Source organism: Podarcis melisellensis (genome assembly GCF_964234715.1).
Source record: "Podarcis melisellensis genome assembly, chromosome: 10".
Taxonomy (NCBI): Eukaryota; Metazoa; Chordata; class Lepidosauria; order Squamata; family Lacertidae; genus Podarcis; species Podarcis melisellensis.
In genome coordinates, this window is record NC_138542.1 from 51,672,017 (window position 1) to 51,685,086 (window position 13,070).

At 45.1% G+C, this 13,070-nt stretch overlaps 1 protein-coding gene across 2 annotated transcripts in view; it reads left to right on the forward strand.

Moving 5' to 3' along the window:
* The first annotated feature begins 3,000 nt into the window (after window positions 1-3,000).
* Window positions 3,001-13,070, forward strand: part of APPL2 (adaptor protein, phosphotyrosine interacting with PH domain and leucine zipper 2) — a 32,215-nt gene continuing 22,145 nt past the window's right edge. Inside the window, exons 1-2 of one of the 2 annotated variants that reach the window (XM_081928269.1) lie at window positions 3,001-3,496; window positions 8,262-8,360. In XM_081928269.1, coding sequence (XP_081784395.1) covers window positions 3,443-3,496; window positions 8,262-8,360 — 153 coding nt within the window. In that variant the 5' untranslated portion in view covers window positions 3,001-3,442. The remainder of the gene's footprint in view (window positions 3,497-8,261; window positions 8,361-13,070) is intronic. The other variant, XM_081928268.1, reaches the window with a different exon arrangement.

Below are 13,070 nucleotides of genomic sequence, written 5' to 3' on the forward strand. Positions count from 1 at the left end.
TGCTTATGAAAAAAAGAGCTTCCACTTCTAAACTAACTAATGTTCCCTGTCTATTTCAGGGGGGAAACAGCTCAAAATACATTTCAAAGATTGCCTTCTGACTATAAATATAAATTATTACAAATTATCAATTTCCCAAGGCAACATAAAATCTTTATAAAAACAATTCAGCAATAAAAACATTTAAAGTATAAAAACCAAAGACTAAAGCATTTCAGAGCAGTATCCTAACACTAGTTCTAAAAGCAGCTGAACGCAAAATTCAAAAAAGTCGAAATATAACCCTTTTTAGGTAAAAGCAATTTGATTTCTTAAAGAAGACTTTAGAGCCTACTTAAAAAGAAACAGAATTTTCATTATTTCACTATTCAGAGTTTAACAGCAACATTGCTGATAGAGTGGCCAGATTAAAAGGGGGGGGGGCACCTTAGTTAGGCAGAAAGTCGGATTTCAGAAGGTATGCTTGCCTTCATTTGCATCTGGCTACCTGAGCTGTCATACTTTGCTCTAGAATAGGAAAGTTAGATTTGTAGCAGCAGGGAAGTGCAACTGGCAGACAGTTGCCCAGAGTGGCTGGGGAAACCCAGCCAGATGGGTGGGGTATAAATAATAATAATAATAATAATAATAATAATAATAATAATTATTATTATTATTATTATTATTATTATTGGCACACACTCAGTATGCTTTCAGTACAAAAGCATACATTATGAAGCTGACAAATATGGTAAGAGTCAGGAGGAAAGACAATACATTTATAGAGTAATGACATACATTTGATTATGGAATAACAAAGTACTGTACTAGATGCAGCAAAATTCTCTTACACTGGTGGGAGAAATCTAATTCTCCAGAATACTTGCAGAATTTTTTTTGCTTAAGAGCAGCTGCAATACTTCCCTCCTCTTCCACTTTAATTTGCTCTTTACCTTTCAGTGGCAAACTCATTTATGTTGATCCTTTCTCATTGCATTTTTCTGTCGTTCTCTTCTCTGGTAATCTGCTGCTGGTTATTGTTATTATAAACAAATTCTATACATGATTTTAGCAACAGCAACAAAGCCGTAGCAATCATGAAGGCAGCGAGAAAGCAGGTAAATTTGGAAGACGTATTATACTCAATAAAAATATACATAATCCTTGCCTGGATCAGTTTCATACCACTTTAATTACAGTGGTACCTCAGGTAAAGTACTTAATTCGTTCCGGAGGTCCGTACTTAACCTGAAGCTGTTCTTAACCTGAAGCACCACTTTAGCTAATGGGACTTCCTGCTGCTGCCGTGCCGCCGGAGCACGATTTCTGTTCTTATCCTGAAGCAAAGTTCTTAACCTGAAGCACTATTTATGGGTTAGCGGAGTCTGTAACCTGAAGCGTATGTAACCTGAAGCGTATGTAACCTGAGGTACCACTGTAGTTCGAATTTACAACTACTGTACTCTTCACACCCAGTAATCATTAATGATTAGAATATTACCATAGTCTTCCATGAAGAGAGACAAAAATCAATTTAAAAACACCTTGGTAAAGAAGATTGTCACCTGTCATCATCCACTGCCCCCCCTTTGACACTGCACCTTTAAGAGCTGCGCAGAAAGCCGAAATTCATCTGGTGTTTTAATCATTGTTGTGTTTCTACTGTATAATGAAGAAGCTGCCATCAAGCAGCTGTCTGCCAAGAAAGCTGTCCATCAAGCAGCTGTTGAAGGCTTTGAGTTTCTGTTGCTGTATGAGGAAGCTGCCAGCTTTGAGTGTGCGAGTCACAACATGGCTGTTCAAAGAGGTTAAGGCAGCACTCAGTTCCTATGGAGAGGCTCTGGGACACTAGCCTGTCTCTGATCTGGATGCCCAGATATCTAAATCCATGTGAGAGTTGCTGTATTTACTCAGTAATGTGGGCAAGGCTTTCTAAACCTGTCCATTTGACTTTACTGCTACTTCATATGTCCTGGAATTTTTTTAAAAAGGGGGGGGGGAGATAGAGTCAGTGTGATGTACAGTGGTACCTCGGGTTACATACGCTTCAGGTTACAGACTCCGCTAACCCAGAAATAGTACCTCAGGTTAAGAACTTTGCTTCAGGATGAGAACAGAAATCGCGCCGCAGCAGTGCGGCAACAGCAGGAGGCCCCATTAGCTAAAGTGGTGCTTCAGGTTAAGAACAGTTTCAGGTTAAGAACGGACCTCCGGAACGAATTAAGTACTTAACCGGAGGTACCACTGTAGTGGTTAAGAGTATGGGAGGAGGTGGTCCCTCAGTTATCATAGGAACAAAGGAAGCTGAGCCAGTCCATGTAGCCCAGTGCTGGTCACACTGAGCGGCAGCAGCTCTCCAGGATTTCAGACAGGATGCTGAAGACCTGGCCCTTCTGCATGCAAAACAGGTGCTCTAACACTAACCTACAATCCCTGCATCCTAGATCATTCCATTCCACCTAAACATCCCACCATTTTAATCCGAATATTTTATTTGTACCTTCTGAATGGATTTAGGGTTACAAGTTTTCAAACCACCTCCTGTTGGGTGTTTAGCAAAGCGTTTTCGTGGCAGCCATTAGAATTCTAGTTTCTTTTAGAACTGATCAGCAAAATCATTAATACCATTTTAAAAACCAACCTTTGCTTTCATATACATAGCGCAAATTACCTTAATTCATGACATGCTTTATCTACCAGATCTAGTTCATATTGTTCTATTTCTCTCATCGGTCCGTGTACCTATTTCTGCCAACACCAAGTTTTTTACGAGCTCTTTGGCTGTCATCAGCATGATCAAACAAGGCCAGATAAGCCTTAAACAATATTAACAACAGAATCAAATGCTGTTCTTCCTGAAATAACCCCTCTCAGGCCTTGATGCCAGCAATGTTTCATTTTATTTCTCTGGGAGCCTTAAATACGATTTCAGTCTTGCAGCGTGACAATCTGCAGCTCTAAATTCGGCTGTGAAGGTTCTGCTGGACTTCCCCCCACCCTGGGCATCTGGTTGGCCAGTGCTGGGTAAGATGGCCTGATCCTGCAGGGCTCTCTTCTTCTGCCTTTAACCCGCACGTTAAACAAGAAACTGCCCGTGTGGATTTTTGTTGCAGGAGGCCAGGCCGCAGCGCCGCCCCACTTCCTGATGCTCTCCACTAGTCGTCCCACTTCCTCCCAGAAACAGGAACTGGGAGGAGTGGTCCTGGGCTGGCTGCCTGCGGATTGTGCTGGCTGGCTTGGTGCGCAACAGGCGGCAACTACCTGCTTCACGCACCTGGGCGCTGCGCGGCTGCGGAACTCGCTTCTTTTATCTCCTTCCCGGCTGCGGTGGGAGAAAGGGAAACTCGCCAGATCCCTCGGCTGGGCTCAGCATCCGAAGCTGACGCGTCACTAGAGATCCACTTGCAAGCAGGATCGTCCGCCCAGCCTGAATAATTCACGCTCGCCTCTCCAGCGCCAGACAATGCCCGCCGTCGACAGGCTTCGCCTGGAAGAGGCTTTGCAGGATAGCCCGCAGGTACCACCGCGGCACGTCTGAATGGATCTCCAAGTCAGGCAGGCGAGGGAGGGATAAAAAGGATGTCGCAGTTGTTGCAAGCTGCGCGCAAACGCGAAAGCTACCTGCGGATCGGGAGGGGAGGGGAGGCGGCGAGCAGGATTGTCAGTAATCCAGAATATGGCATTTAGGCGAGCCGAGAGCTCTTCCCGGGTGTCTGCTGATCTTTCTGTTGTGGGTCTGCATCAAAGCAAACCTGTGAGCCAGGCAGGGTTTTGGTGGTGGAGGTGCGTCTGTTTTCATAATGGTGCTCAACAGACACAGGAGTTTTCAGCAAGTTGTCGGGTGACATGTAATTTTTAAAAAGGGATAATTTAAAAGCTGGAGAAAGAAGCCTTCTGCCGGAGAATGGAGGAGTCGGAATGGAAAAGTAGCCATTGTGGTCGGAGGTTTAAGTAGGAGGCGGATCCTTCTTTTAAAGAAAAAGGTGACATTATTAGGACCCAGAAGAAATGAGGGAGGTCAGAACTCCTAGTCCGGTTAGATCAGCCTTTGCCAACATGGTGCCCATGCCCAGATGTTTTGGACTACAACTCCCATCAGCCTCCGAGAGCACATCCATGCTGGCTGGGTCTGATGGGAATTGTAGTCCAAAACAGCTGGAGGTGATATGGCTAGGCAAGACTGGGCTAGATGTTAAAACAGGTGGTGTTTTGCCCAGGTGTGTGAGAGAGGGAGAAAGTCCAGTGTATAGGAATCTGGCTCTATGACAGAGAGGAAGAACCCCCATGGAGAAATAAAAAAACACTTCTCTGCCCATCATCTACTATCTTGTGTAAATACACATTCCATACATCAGCAGGATGCTATCATATTTTTCCAGGTTAAGAAGTGAAGGGAGCATGGAAATGTTCTAACAATGGTTCTAACAATAAAGCACTTTGGAAATATTAATGAGCTTTGGAGGGAGGAGGAGACCGGAAGTAGCTTTATCATTGTAAATGTATGGAGCTTCATTGTGACCAATCTAGGTCACTTTTATTAGGTGCATTAGGAGGGACATTTTGAAATCCGGGGGAAGGAAAAGTTAATAATTGGATTTATTTGATGTATTTTCCTGGTCTCCCTAAGTTCCATGTGGGTAGCAATACAATCAAAAACACTGTTCAAAAGCAGTTATAATACGCAAATTAAGGGAGAATAAATTATGAATTAGAGACAGTTTGTTTCTTCCTTCCTGATCTTTTTGGATCAGAGAGCGAGTGAGTGAGCGAGAGCTCTTTCAAGTTTGTGGAGAACATGCAGGCATCATGTGACTCATCTAAATGGATGCTGGTGCTTTAGAGGCCTGAAAGTGAACAGGCCGGATGCTGATTTGCGTAGTACACAGAAGAGTGCTGAGGCAGTGCAAATCCTTTTTTTTTTAAAAGGGCTATAGTTTTTCTGTTTCTTTACAGAAGCCACAGCATCATAGGTGCAACTGCTCACATTCAAAGCATTCTTACTTGTGCTAACTTCTGTGTACACTTTTTTCCACTGAGTTCTCTGGCAGTTAAACACACCAGGGAGCTGCATGTACAAATTTACTGTCCGTTGTCCTGATTGACACCAATGTTACGCACCCCTCCATCCAGGGCTCTGCTCCCCTCCCACCTCAATAAGCTGAAATATCATTTATGTTCCAGTTAGATGAGACTGTGCAGTTTTTCTGAGCATCTGTTTTTTGAGCATTCATCCTGATTTGTTTGTGGGAAGGCTAGATGACATTGGCTATTGAACGATGATCTATTCTGATATTTTTTGGAGGGGAACTTTGAGGGGAGCTTAGATGGTGTTGCATCAAAGTACGGTAAGTTTTATGCCACAAGCACATTTCCCTGTCACTTTCCTTATTGCAAAAAATCTAATCTTTGAGGGAAATGTGTTTGCTGTGCAAGAGCTGCAAAGTGACTTTAATTGTACAAATTGAGTTTGTATGTGTGAGACAGTCGCTCTCCAGGCTTTCAGATAGGGTTCTCTCCCAGCCCTACCTGGGTCCCAAGGAACAGGTCCCTCTCTGTGCTGGCCTCACAGCAATGAAATTTCATTCCATCAGACCTGCGTCAAATTTCTGTTCTTCAGAACCCCAAATATCTGCTTTTCTTCCATTGTCCTGGCAGGTGTGATGCTTGTTAGCTGAGTGAGTCAAATATATATGTAGAGCCAGAAAGAACATATGGAGTGTTGCTGAATTGCATGGCCAGAGGTCAGAGCCGTAATTTGGGGTGTGAATATTCGATTATAAAACTTTAATATGACCTATTCAACCAAAAGGGCTTGGATCAGATTCTCTATACAGTACTCATTTAGGAAAGGGCTGTGGCTCAGTGGTGTACCCTCCTAGTGGTGCAGCAATAAAAACCACTGGTACCTTTGCAAAGCTAAGCAGGGTCTTGTATGGTTTCAAATTGGATGGAGGACTGGGTGTTGGAATTCCTGCATTGCAGGGGGTTGGACTAGATGACCGTTGGAGGGGGTCCCTTGCAACTCTGATTCTATGAATGGGGTATCTACCAGGGTCAATCCCTAGCTTCTCCAGATATAGCTCAAAATATCCTTTGCTTGAAACCCTGCATAACTGCTCCCAGTCAGAGTGACAACACTGAGCCAGATGGATCAATGGCCTGACTCTGTATATCCTTGTTTCCTGTGTTCCTTTCCCCTTCCATTGCTGCTAGAAGGAAATCGGGCCTGGTTAGTGAATAAAACCACATCCTCCTTTTTCTGCCCAGGAGCTAAACCACAGTTTACACAAGGCAGATCTTTCCACACTAGATATATATAAAAATATCCCAATGTAAATTGTTAATTTTGTATACCTGAAACATAACACTGGTTTTTCTGCTTCTGCCATCTCACTTAGAGTATTAAAATGTCAACAGTATTTTAGCAGTAGCTGAAAAAGAGGGGTAGAAAATGAGTGTGTGTGTGTGTATTTATATATACTGTATATAATTTCTATACCATTTTTTATACGAGGATCACAGGGCAGTTTAAAAACACAAAAAAATGTAACATATTACAAAACAATACCCCACCCACAGTTTAAAAGTATGCAATTGAATGCATGTTTATTTGGATATAAGGCTCACTATATTCCCTAACACTGAGCTTTCCAAACTTTTCATGTTGGTGACACACTCTATGCATGCATAGAGTTCCTGCAGCCAATTGGAAGCCCCGCCAGATGTTTGGCTTCTGAAAGAACGTTTGAAAACCAGAACCCTCACTTTTGGTTTTTGATTGTTCTGGAGCCGGAACATTTGACTCCCATGGTGTTCGGGAGCCAAAGTACAACTGTAATTCAGTTTTACTAGCAAACCGGAGGTTAAACTAACCCCTTTCCAGCCCCAGGAGAAGCATGGGGAGCGTTTGCACGACACACCCACACACCGCAGCCAACACACTAATGTTTCGCGGCACACAGTTTGGAAAGTTCTGCCCTAGCAAGTATGGTTAGGGTTGAAATCTTTGTTCTGTGATCCATTCAGATCTAAGCAGTTTAGGCTGCTGTCTTAAAAAAATACATCGGGTGCAATCCTGTGGTAGCTGGGTTGGTGGGGCAGGAGCTGTAATATTTTGTGGATCTCCGACTCCATGGGTGATACAGAAGATATGACCACAAATGGAAGTCTTGTAGCTGTGAAAACCTCTTGGCTGCCCCTTCTCCGGCAGAGAGGGCGAAAATGAAGGTATTTGGGGGGCACATCAGCAGATACTTTGAATCCACTGGATCTAAAGCCTTCCTGTTCTGGTATGCTTCTGGAATGGTGTGGTGGAGGATATTATTCTTATTATCCAATGAGAGCATTCATGTATTGCCCTTCATTTTTTAAATATGTCTGAGGGTTCTGTTGTGAACTGTATTGGGACCTTCGGATGAAGGACAATATACAAATTGACTAAACAATAATTATAATAAACAAAGAAAATATCAAACCAAAAATACACCATAGCCCTAGTCAGTTATATGGGTTTGATGCTTCAATGTTCTGTTGAAACTCAACATGAGGAAGGATTGCTGCTATTTCTTCTTGAATTTGAGTGGAATTACCCTGTTTGTGGGACCATGTAAACCTCTAGAAATACATACCAGCTTGTGCTCAGTGGGGGAGGCCCAGTTGGAGATCCTCCCTATGAGTTTGCAGTTTGCAGCAACTCAGGACGGGGCTTTCTCTGCAGTGGCACCCCAACTGTGGAATGCTTTCCTTTTGGCAGTGTTACCGCCCATCTCATTGGTGACCTTTTGATCTCAGCTTATTCATTCATGCTTTGGTGGGGGGGGGGGCGGGAGCCATGCTGGACATCAAAATCATGTGGAGCTAATGCCTTGTCTTTCTGGATATAATTTAATAATGATTTTAGAGTTGTCGTGATTTATGAAGTGTTGTATTTTATGAATTGGTCATTGTAACCTCCCTGTGGTCTGGTTAGATGAAAGCCAGGGTATAAATACAGATGTCTTCACTGCTGAATGCTTCTGTTCATAATAGGGCAAGGCTGGGGAACCTGTGACCCTCCATATGTTGTTGGACTCCCAATTGCCATTATCTGTGACTTTTGACTATCTGAAGGGCCACAGGTTCCCCACCTCTGTAGCAGGAATTTGAGGATCTCTTACGTGTGTGTCTTTAGTGTCTTAACAACAGAGAGATTACTAATGTCTGTCTCCATTTATGCTACCTGTTTGTTTGAAAACTGTAAATTTCCATTGGTGAATAAACTGCTACCCTTTCTCTTTTACCAGACACGTTCTTTGCTGAGTGTGTTTGAAGAAGATGCGGGGACACTCACGGAATACACCAACCAGTTGCTTCAAGCAATGCAGCGAGTTTATGGGGCTCAGGTAAATCACTTCAAATGTTTTCGGTTCCCTTTTTGCCCCTCAACTCTCTTTTAAAAATAACGTATTGTTTTATTTCAGTAACATATTAAACTTTCATAACTCGTAATATAGAAAACCATAAAAAGAAACTTGCCACTTCCCTGAAGGAAACACAAATAATCATGATTACCACCCCACCCCCCATTGATTATATTTTATTTTTGTTCACTTAACAATAGGGGGATAAACATAGAAAGCAATATATACTGAGGCAATTCCTGCAAACATCCTGACCTTATTCAGATAGTCATATATTGGCTTCTTAGTTTTGATATGTACAAATCTTTTGACCAGATATGCAGCCTGCTCACTCCTCCTTTTGTTAGCAAACTGTTGTTGCAACAGGGAACCTCTAATTAATCATAGTTTCTTGTTTTGTCCAAACTGGGAAACTATGGTTACTGGAACAAATCAGGATCTTAAACTAATTCCACACCATGGTTTAAGATCCTGATCTGCTCTGAACTTGATACCCATAGTTTTCTGGGTCTGATAAAATGGGAAACTATGGCTAATTAGAGATTTCCTGGTTTAATTGCAGCTCACCTCAAAGAAACTGTGTACGTGGCAGAAGGCTTGTCCATCTCTCCGCTTAAGAAGCCAAGCTGTGTTCATTGGAACTAGGCCACAATTTTGCATCCCAGTTCACAGGTCATTTTTGATTACTGGCCACTGGTCTTCCACAAAACAATTGGGGTTCTGTCTTCCACTTTCCGTCTTAATTTGCTATGGTAATTTGTCCTATATTAATAAACCACAAATTGGCAGGCAAAGCTTTTAACCATTGGGCACAAGTTGGTTGGTTTGTAGCATGGAAAAACAATTTGGGGGAGGAGGTTTGGAAGGTTTAACCCCTGCTCTTCCAGGGTTGCGATCCCAGTCTGTTCTGTGTATGCATACACACCACCCCCAGCACAACAAATATTAAGATGTGAAAAAGTGCTGTATATCCATTTCGCATCAATTCTATACCTTTTCTTGTCCCACCCCTTTCTTCACAGTTGTAGATTACCTTGTGGGAGCATCTCTGTGCATTCAGGAGATTATTGAGAAGACTGGTGGGGTCATATGCATAATAATAATAATATTATAATAATTTATTATTTATACCCTGCCCGTCTGGCTGGGTTTCCCCAGCCACTCTGGGCAGCTTCCAACCGAATATTAAAAACAATACAGCATCAGACATTAAAAACTTCCCTAAACAGGGCCACCTTCAGTTGTCTTTTAAAAGTAAAATAGTTGCTTATTGCCTTGACATCTGCTGGGAGGGCGTTCCACAGGGCGGGCGCCACTACCAAGAAGGCCCTCTGCCTGGTTCCCTGTAACCTTACTTCTCGCAGCGAGGGAACCACCAGAAGGCCCTTGGCGCTGGACTTCAGTGTCCAGGCTGGACGATGGGGGTGGAGACGCTCCTTCAGGTATACAGGACCGAGGCCGTTTAGGGCTTTAAAGGTCAGCATCAACACTTTGAATTGTGCTTGGAATTGTGCATGTGTATTATAGATGGATATTTATGCGCCCATAAACACAGGCAGTCTTGAAAGAGTTGCTACAGTAGGAATTTGTAGCCATGTTTCCAGGAGAACCTTTTAAATCAAGGTTGCCCTGCGGCCCTCCAGATGTTTTTGGACATCAGGGGTGATGTGAGAGATAGTCCAGCATTATCTGTAGATCCCTAGAGATCCTCATTCCCTGTTTTAAATGAACACAACCCATCATGTCTTTGGCATTATGCACTCAGAACTGTCAATGCACTAAGTCCCAGTCCATCCAAATGTTTGGGTTTGGGCTGCTTAACTTGTAACTCAATGTTGCATCACCTCCTGTAAGTCCTGGATGAAGTGTCTGGAACTCAGAAGTTCCTGGGGTGCACCTCCCTGGCATTCTTGTTTGTTTGCATGCTTTTCCCAAAATTCCGGGTGTGGCCTAGCCATCGGAAGTGCGGCCTATTTACATGCCAGAAATTATAGGTGTGGTTTTGGTGACTTATTTCAATTCAGCACGGTTTGCTTTAATGGGTAACAAAGGAAAGCGGAGAAGGCAGAGAACCTGCTATTTGCGTACGATCAGATGGCCTGATAGCTTTGCCGATTATCAGAATTTCAGTGCGGAGATAATTTATTTTGCCTTTCTGGTCAACTTTGTGTGCATGTGGAATAAATACAGAGCTATGTTGAAATAGACATTGGAAAAAATAGGCAATGAAATGACAGCATGGCTTTTTATAACTAAGGTGAACTTTCTCTTATCAGAAATCTTGTATACTACATCAAAGGCTTCAGTTTAAAGACCAGCTGTCAGGGAACTGACATCTAAAGCGCCGCAGGTGCAAAGGCTCCCTGAGGTTGAGAGAGCAGTAGCAGCGGAAGAGGGAACCAGTAGAGGGCGAGCAAGAACTCCAAGGGAAAGTGAGTCGGAGGGATGGCTCAGAGACGCTTCAAGCGAAACCAGTGGGGAGGTCTCAGGACCTCCTATAGGGACACCCACACCTCGACGGAAACTGTCACGCCGAGAGGCCAGACGACGTGTTTCCGTTAAGGAGCTTTTATGTTGGAAACGTTTCCGAAAGCAGCCACTTTCGGATTCTACTAGTGATTGACGCAGCCATGCTGGAGGGGCTCCGTCACAGGCAGAGGTTTGAAAACCTGATCAAACTCTGAGGGACTTGCATTTTACGCACAAGCAGCTCATCGTCCCATCACAGCAATCCGAAAGTCACCGAAAGCCAGCTTGTGCAGAGAGAAGCATCATGAGCAACCCAGCCGGAACCGGGGGTGCAGGAGCAGCTGGAGGGGGTCCAAGCCTGGAAGAAAGGTACAGAGCGTTGGAGATCCAGTTGGCGCTGCAAACGGCGAGGCTTGAGGAGAGGAGGGCTCAGGATGCAGAAAAGGGAAAGGAGAAAACCACCCCGCTCGCCAGAAAGGTACCAGGATTGGTGCAGAAATTCGGGGGGGATCCCAGGAACTATCATGCCTTTAGAACAGAGATGCAATACGCTCTAAACTTGCAGTTTGATGACTTCCCCGACGAGGAATCGCGAGTGGCGTATGTGATTGGCCATCTCGAATCCGGGGCGAAAGATTGGGTTAGACCCCTGATGGCAGCGAATAATGAGATCTTAAAGGACACGAGGAAGTTTTTTCGTGCCATGGACCTGATGTTTTCCAGCGATATTGAGCAGGGGGTGGTGCGAAGGCAGTTAATGGCTTGCCAGCAAGGAAGCAGATCTGTCCGTGAGTACTGGACTGAATTTACTATGCTGATTCATAAATTGGGGTGGGACCTATCGGCGGAGCCCATCCAAATGCTTTTCGAAGAGGGGCTTTCTTCAACCGTCAAAGATGAGCTTTCCCGGGGGCCCAGGGCGGAGTCTATGGACCAATTAACCAAATCTGCGCTGGCCATAGGAGCGCGCCAGGAGGCGAGGGCTTTGGAAAGGCGGGAAGGGAAAGGAGACCGTTGGAGGGAGTTCCGCATTCCAGACATTCCAGAGCCATCTTTCCCGCCGGCAGAGCCGATGGAAGTTGGAACAGCGCGGGCGCGCGCAGTTTCAAATCCCAGTGAAGGGCGGAAGAAGGAGGGAAAGAGCGCCAAGAGATGTTATCTCTGCCAACAGCCAGGGCACTTTGCCAGAGTCTGCCCACAAAGAAAGGAATGGCAAGGGATGGCAGGAGCTGTTGGGGGAAAGGAAGAGGAAAGCAAGGAGCAAGTAAAAGCCAACGCCTGGCTGCCACCGTCGGGGCACAGCAGCCAGGCCAAAGAGCAATGAAAGTGCCCATGCCAGCACCTCCCAGACCTGCTTTAGTGATAGAGGTGTTACTAGAACTGCCAAACGGACACCCACTAAAGGTCAAGGCGCTTTTGGATTCAGGCAGCTCCTGTAATTTCATGAGTAAGGAGTTTGCAGCTGAGCACCAGATACAGACCATCCCTTTAAGTAACCCCTTGCAGGTGACTACGATTGACGGCAGAGAGCTGTTGGGGGGAGAAGTTAGCCAACAGACTGTCCCGATGATAATGAGAGTGGCAAGGCACACCGAACAGATAGCGTTTAATGTGGCCATCCTGGGAGGAGCGCCCATCATTTTGGGGATGAGCTGGCTGGCGCTACACGATCCGCTAGTGGGCTGGCATCAGAGGGTGGTCTCCTTTGGGTCAGCGCATTGCCTAGAACACTGCAAGGAGGGGAAGGTCTCGGGAGGAGACAGAGTCACCCTAGCGGGGATGGAAGTGATGGGCAAAGGGAAGGTGCCCCCGCAATACGCAGATCTGAGCAACGTATTCAGCGAAAGGGAAGCAGACAAACTGCCACCGCATAGACCCTTTGACTGTCAAATCAACCTACTCCCAGGGGCCCAACTCCCAGTAGGCAAGCTGTACGCCATGTCAGACAGGGAGATGCAGGAGCTGAGGGAGTTCATTGACAAAAACTTGAAGCGAGGTTTCATCAGAGAGTCCCGAGCGGTGGGGGGCAGCCCAGTGTTCTTTGTGGACAAAAAGAACACAGACAAACCGAGACTGGTGTGTGACTTCAGGGCCCTCAATGCAGTGTCGGAGCCCCTGGCTTTCCCTATGCCCCGAATTGACGACATTTTGACCAGAGTAAGGAAGGGAAAGATTTTTACAAAACTGGACCTGCGGGGGGCGTACAATCTGATACGCATAAGG